Source organism: Ursus maritimus, unplaced genomic scaffold (genome assembly GCF_017311325.1).
Source record: "Ursus maritimus isolate PB19 unplaced genomic scaffold, ASM1731132v1 scaffold_23, whole genome shotgun sequence".
NCBI classification, from domain to species: Eukaryota; Metazoa; Chordata; class Mammalia; order Carnivora; family Ursidae; genus Ursus; species Ursus maritimus.
The window spans coordinates 42,552,239-42,558,649 of NW_024424786.1; the positions used below are offsets into that span (position 1 = coordinate 42,552,239).

Here is a 6,411-nt window from a genome sequence, read left to right on the forward strand (position 1 = left end):
GCTGCCGTGGGCGAGGCGGGGCAGGGTGTGGGGTGAACGGGTCAGACTCACACTGGGGGTGGGCAGAGGGGCCTGTGGGGGCAGGGACAGGACAGGACTCGCCCACCTGAGCCTGGGGCTTACGGGCAGCAGGAGCCACGGAGCGTGTGCTGTGTCTGTGGGTGGCCTGGCCCTGACCCACCTTGCCCCCTCCCCCCGGCAGGCATCTCCTGTGGCAAGTCCATGATGAGCTCTGTGAGCCTGATGGGGGGCCGGGGTGGAGTGCCCCTCTATGACCGGAACCACGTCACCGGGGCCTCGTCCAGCAGCTCGTCCAGCACCAAGGCCACCCTGTACCCTCCGGTGAGTGGGGGTGGGAGCGGGCCTGGCCATCCAGGGGGGTTCTGCACCATCAGTGGCTGGCCAGGGGGTATTTCCTGTGACCTCAGGATTCCTAGAATTCTCAGCTGTCCTACCACCACAGAGAAGGGTGGGAGCGTTCACTTTCTTCCCTGAGCGCATCCTGTCGTTTTTCTCTTGGGACATGTTTTTCTGTTTAGAAAGGGTCCTCCTTATTCATTGTGGCTAATCTGGAAACCCCATACAACTAGCAAGGGCAGAGTCTGCCCCATAATCCCACCTCCTGGCTCGCTGTTGGACATTCCAGTGCCCTGGTGACCACCTTTGTTTCTCATAGGCCCGCCCCATCTATGCCTGCCTCTTGTAGGGCCAGTCTAGACGGGGCACTCCAACTGTGCCTGCGTGTGCCTGTCTCCTTAGCGTCCCTGCCAAGAGCACCCTTTTTTCCCTCCCGAGGCCCTGATGGGTCCCAGAAAATAGCTGGATTGTTTTCCAAAGGACTGGGACTCACAGGTGAGTTTGTGGCGGAAATACTCCGAGGAGGCCACGTGGCTGAGGGCCTGGTCCTAGCCGAGCCGCATGCTACAGAGAAATGACCGTACAGAGGGTGAAACGCTGAAGCCCCCATGCCTCCCCCCTGGGTTCCTGCCAGGGGACCTCTCCCGAGGCTGGCTGGGGAGGACAGTTCCAAGAGCACGGCCCCAGGGACCTGGGTGAGCTCAATGCACGAGCATAATCTGTGTAGGCAAGCATCGGGGTCTGACGTTACATGGTTCTATACTTTTTAATCCTTAAAAACCTGACTTCCTGTAAGAGTATGCTCTTCCAAGCTGAACACTGCCTCCTGTCCTGGGGGTCTCCAGGAAGCCCCAACCACCAGGGCTGGGTGTTTCTGCCTTTCTGGTGTCTCATGTCATGTCCAGGCTCTCTGCTCCTTACCAAGTCTGACGCTGGCAGCCCTGGGAGGAAGGGGGCAGCAAGGGTCACTATCCGGGCTTTGCCTGCCGGGAACTGCATTTCCTGGGGGCTGCAGGCCTGGGCTGTGTCTGGGGGCAGCAGAAACCAGGAGCCGCGAGCCTGGAGCTTAGAATACTCCCCACCATCCCGCTGGTCCTCTCTGCTGCCTCCATCCCCTGACTCTCACACGCGCTATGTGACCAGCTAGAAATAACAGCTCACTCTAGGACACCCCCCCCCCAAGCCCCCCATGCAGACACCAGGAGGCTCAGGGCCCTGGCTTCTCTGTCCCCTGGCTCTGCTGGGAGCTGGGGGGTCTTATTAGCAGCAAGAGATGACACTGTTACCAGCCCAACTATTTTTTTAAACAGCTTTGTTTTGATACAACTTACATACCATACAGTTCACCCACTTGAGGGGGAGAATTCGGCGGTGGTTGGGGTATTCACAGGTGGGTGCAGCCGTCACCACCGTTGTAGAAGCATTTCCATCTTGCCAAAAAGAAACCCTGTGTGAAGCCAGCAAATTAACTGCATTATTTCAATCAGTAATATAGGCTCGGGGTACAAAATTCAAAAGGTACAACAGAATGTACAGCAGAAAGAAGGGGGGTCGGTCACCCCCCCACTCTGAGCGAGAACCCCCACCTCCCAGAGGCACATCCCGTGGCAAGTTTCTCGTGCGTCCTCCCGGGTAATCCGTACACAAGCGAGTATACCGGAGGCTGGACTTTGTTTCCCCAGCCGAGAGAGTAACTTTTTTTACTTTGTATTTTGAGATCCTTGTCAATTCACATGCGATTGTAAGAACACAGAGAGGTCTCATGTGCCCTTCACCCAGATTCCCCCCAAGGTAACATCTCGCATCACTAACGTCTTGGTCCTCCTGAGCTCTGACAAAGGGATCACAGGCTGGGTATGGCTTAGGCAGCCGTGAAGTCCAAGGTCAAGGCGCTGACAGATTTGGTGTCTTGTGGGGGCCCCGTTCCTGGTTCACGAATGGCCGCCTCATCCTCCTCACAGAGCAGAAGGGGGTCGTGTGGGTTCCACACTCGGGACTGAATCACCTCCCGGAGGCCCCGGCTCCCGATAGCGTCACACTGGGGGGTTAGGACTCGGCATAGGACTTCGAGGGGGGGCACAAATGTTCAGTCTGGGGCAACAGCACAGCGTACGTAGTAGGGCGGTGGTAGGGTATTTTTTGGCCCTATTCAGATCTTACCAGTTTTACAAATGTGCTTTTTTCGTTTTTAAGACTTTTTTTAAGGGCAGTTTTAGGTTCACAGCTAAACTGGGAGGAAGGTACAGAGATTTCCCACATGCCTCCTGCCCCCACGTGGGCAGCTTCCCTCATTGTCACCTCTGATGTCCTGCACCAGGGTGCTATAGTAACGGACGGAGCCGCGTGGACACATCACAATCACACAGAGGCCACAGCCGGTGGTACAGTTCCCTCTGGGTGTTGCGCATTCTGTGGGCGTGGACACGCGTGCGGTGACACAAATCCACCATTCCAGGGTCACACACAGCAGTTTCATACGTACTAAGGCAATGACAGCCCCTCTCCCAACTTTGCTTTTCGCTGCTAAAGTCAAAGCTGGCCTCTTTGAGCTCGTCTGACCCTCCAGGCCGGCGCAGGCACTCTCCGCGCGCTACATCAGCCCGACCAGAGGGGGCGCTCTCCTGAGCTCGCGTGGCCGAGGGGCTGCCCCCTGCCCCCAGACTTGGGAAGAACAGCCAGACAACCGTGCGCTGGGGAAGTAGCAGTGAGCCGCAGAGGAAGGGGTTCGGGCAGAATCCCTAAGCTCACCTTGCAGGTGGAGGTGAAGGGAAACCAGATCCGGTGAGATTCATGGGCAGAAGAGGAAACAGGACCCCAAGGGCCTGGGGTGCGGGGGCAGTTCTAGGGGGCCCTTTCTGCGGGGCTTCCCCACCTGGTGTCCGCTCCCCTCTCTGAATGACACCCCCTCAGCATCGTGCCCTCCCAGCTCTGGGGGCACATCCTGAGGAATCCCCAGGCTGGCTATTTGGGCCCAAGAGGACCTTCCCCCGAATAAGGAGAGGGGCCCTTGCCACTTCCCAAAGGGCGCTGCGTGTAGGTTCCTCACCACTGTCACCAGGGGGCGTGCCACAGCCGGGAAGTGATGGGTCAGGACCCACACGCACCGGCCTGTCAGGAAGGGCTGTGCCCTTTCTCCTGCCCTCCGGTCCCTCAGGACACGCGGTGAGAGCCATGTTCCCATTCAGCGGTGGGAGCTCCAGAAGCAGGGTCCGGCTGTGACCCCACAAAAGCCCTGCATGCTCAGCAGGGCCGCGCGATGGGTGGGGCGTCGTCGGTGTCGGCTGCTGGGGAAGATGCAGAGCTGGGTGGGTCACCGGGGGTGCCAGGTCCCTCTGTCCCTCTCTGGGGCCGGTCGTGGGCTGCCTGGCTCTGGGGAATGCATCGTATCATTATCATTTGTCAGAGTTTGGGGCCAAGACATCCCGAGAAAGGGGCCCCTTCCCTGGATCTGCGTGGAGGGGCCGTGTGGGCCGGCAGCGGGGCTGGGGCCCCTCCCTCAGCAGGCTGACCGCCGCACGTGGTCAGGGTTGCAGCTGGCATGCGGAGCCGCCTGTGTAAGGAGTGAGGAGGGTCTTGTAGGAATCAGTCTTCGCACCCTGTGGAGAGAGATGGGGAAGTCACAGTGCAAAAGGGAAGTTCGAGAAGTCCCAGAGGAGCCTCGCGAGGTGCCCACCGGCACCGGGGGACAGCCCAGGGCCTGCGGGGACCTCCGCGGCTGCGTGCAGGGGGCAATGCAGGGGGCTGACGTAGACCTCCAGCCCTGGGGTCCCTGCTGGTCTGCAGTACGGGTATTTGGGCCACAGGCACCGCTGCCTCTCACTGTGATGACCTTCAGGGGTGACAGGACACCTGTTGGTTCCCCACGCTGTGAGGTCTGCCTAGCCAAGTAGGCCCCGTGCCGACCTGTCCGCCTGCTCGGGTGGGTGGGCACGTCACCAGACGCGCGCAGCTCCAACAGGCCGGCGTGACCCTTGCTTGGCTCTCCCCAGATCCTGAACCCACCGCCATCCCCCGCCACGGACCCCTCCTTGTACAACGCGGACACATTCTACTCTTCCAACATTCCCAGCACCACGAGACCCTACAGGTACGAAGCCCCTGCCACAGCCCTGCACGCCCGTGGCCGTCTGGGCCTCCGGACAAGCCTGTGGTACAGCAGGGGCCCTGTCCCCATTTCCTGGGTGAGAAAACCTGGCAGAGAAGTCCAGGGTGCTGGTGGGCCGTCTTGGGCCCTCTGACCATACTCGGCTTGCCTCCTCGTGGAATGAGCCGGGCCTACCCGTTGAGTCCAGAAACCAACCACATCCCATGTTCTGAGCAGGCTCTGGAATCGAGAAGTAGTTCTGGGGGTATTTTGTTAAGTTGGGACGCATCCAGGCAGGCGTGGCCTTGAATGGCGCCACCAGGGGATTCCCACTGTGGCGTGGCCAGGCCCCAGCGCCCAGAGAGGCCAACGCACAGGGGCCAGGGTTTGACCGTGCTTGAGTCCACCGCTTGCCGCCCCCCGTCCCGGAAGGATCAGATCCAAGTCACACGAGTGCCGTTGGGGCACCTGCCACAGTGGGCCCTCGATTGGACGATCCTCTCTTCCTATCCACTACAAGGAAACCTGCAGGTCTGCTCCGCCCCCCAGGTTGTCCAGCTGGGGTTGCGTTCCCCACCTCCCTGGGTTGGGGTGGGGGGCGGGGCAGGGCGGACACTGTCCGGGGGCCAGGTCTGGGCCTGAGGTGACCTTCAACCCAGTGCTCTCAGCCTACAGGGCCTCTCGCACAGGTGCGCTGGACCCCTCACCCCACGTGAGCTACCTGAAGGGGCAGGTGGAGGCAGAAGCTTGGGGTGGGGGCCCCTCGTCGTTCTCCCTCCCTCCCCCTCCTCCTCCCCTCCTCTTCCTCCTCCCCCTCTTCCTCTCCACCTCCTCCTCCTCCTCTTCCCCAGAGTTGCTGGGGCAGAGGAGCCTCAGAGGGCGGTGCCGCCTGCCATCTGGTGGCCATTTCAGGAACTCTGGGGCCTGAAGAGGAGAGGCACCCCTTGTTACCGGGCCACTGCCCTAGTCAGGGACCTGCAGTGGTCAGCGTCCCACTGTGTCCCCAGCGGCCTTATAGGTGGCTGTCCCCAGCCTGTCACATGCACACTGGCCAGATCCCTCAGTCTCCGGTCCACCCCTGGCTTTACTTCTTATGTCCGATTTTTATGCCCCTTCTTCCCTCTCACCGTCTGTCGGGGTCCCTTCCTGCCCCCCGGGGTCCTGTGAGGCATGTCCTCCTGCTGCACTTTCTCAGTACCACGTGCCCCTCGCTGGCCCCAAGGCGCTGGCTCCACCTCCTCGGCCTCGGTGAGCCCCCTGGGGCTCTTCAACACACCATGGTCTGCACCCCCAGCTCAGGCCCACATAGAATTTTTGGGTGTGGGAGACGTCTGGGAGGCGTCCCCTGGGTCAGACTGCCTTAACTCAGTAGGGGACCCTTCCAGGCCCATTGGTCTCCGATAGTTACAGGAATGATATCATGGGGAACGGTTGTCAAGCACTTTCTGGTGTCTGGCACTTTTTCTAGCACTTTCCATGCAGAATCTCATCTAACCTTCACAAGCCCCTTCGGAAGCGGGTACTGTTTTCTCCTCCTCATTTTACCAACGAGAAACTGAAGCCCAGAGAAGTTAAGTCAGTCGTCCAAGGCCAAGCAGGCAGGCTCTGGAGGCGTGTTCTCCATAAAGGCAACCTTGGCCCAGGGCTGCCGTCCTTGTCAGGGCCTGGGCTCTGCCGCCTGGAGTTGGGTGCAGGCACGCCCACGTTAGAGGTGGGGATGCGTGGCTCAGAGAGACCACATAGTGAGGGGCCCCCGTGCCTGTTCCCTGAGCCGAGGCCCCCCTCTCGTGTGTCCCCTTCAGGCCCTACATCATCCGAGGCATGGCGCCCCCCACGACGCCCTGCAGCACCGATGTTTGCGACAGCGACTACAGTGCCAACCGCTGGAAGGCCAGCAAGTATTACCTGGATTTGAACTCGGACTCAGACCCCTACCCGCCGCCGCCCACGCCCCACAGCCAGTACCTGTC

General features: G+C 60.5%; 1 protein-coding gene across 1 annotated transcript in view; it reads left to right on the plus strand.

Annotated features, from left to right (window-relative positions):
- The window catches only part of LRP5 (LDL receptor related protein 5), a 131,382-nt gene that overhangs the window by 124,687 nt on the left and 284 nt on the right, over positions 1-6,411 (plus strand). Inside the window, 3 exon segments of the mRNA XM_040638785.1 lie at positions 203-342; positions 4,347-4,444; positions 6,244-6,411. The exon segment at positions 6,244-6,411 is cut by the window's right edge and continues 1 nt beyond it. Of these exon segments, the coding sequence (XP_040494719.1) occupies positions 203-342; positions 4,347-4,444; positions 6,244-6,411 (406 nt within the window).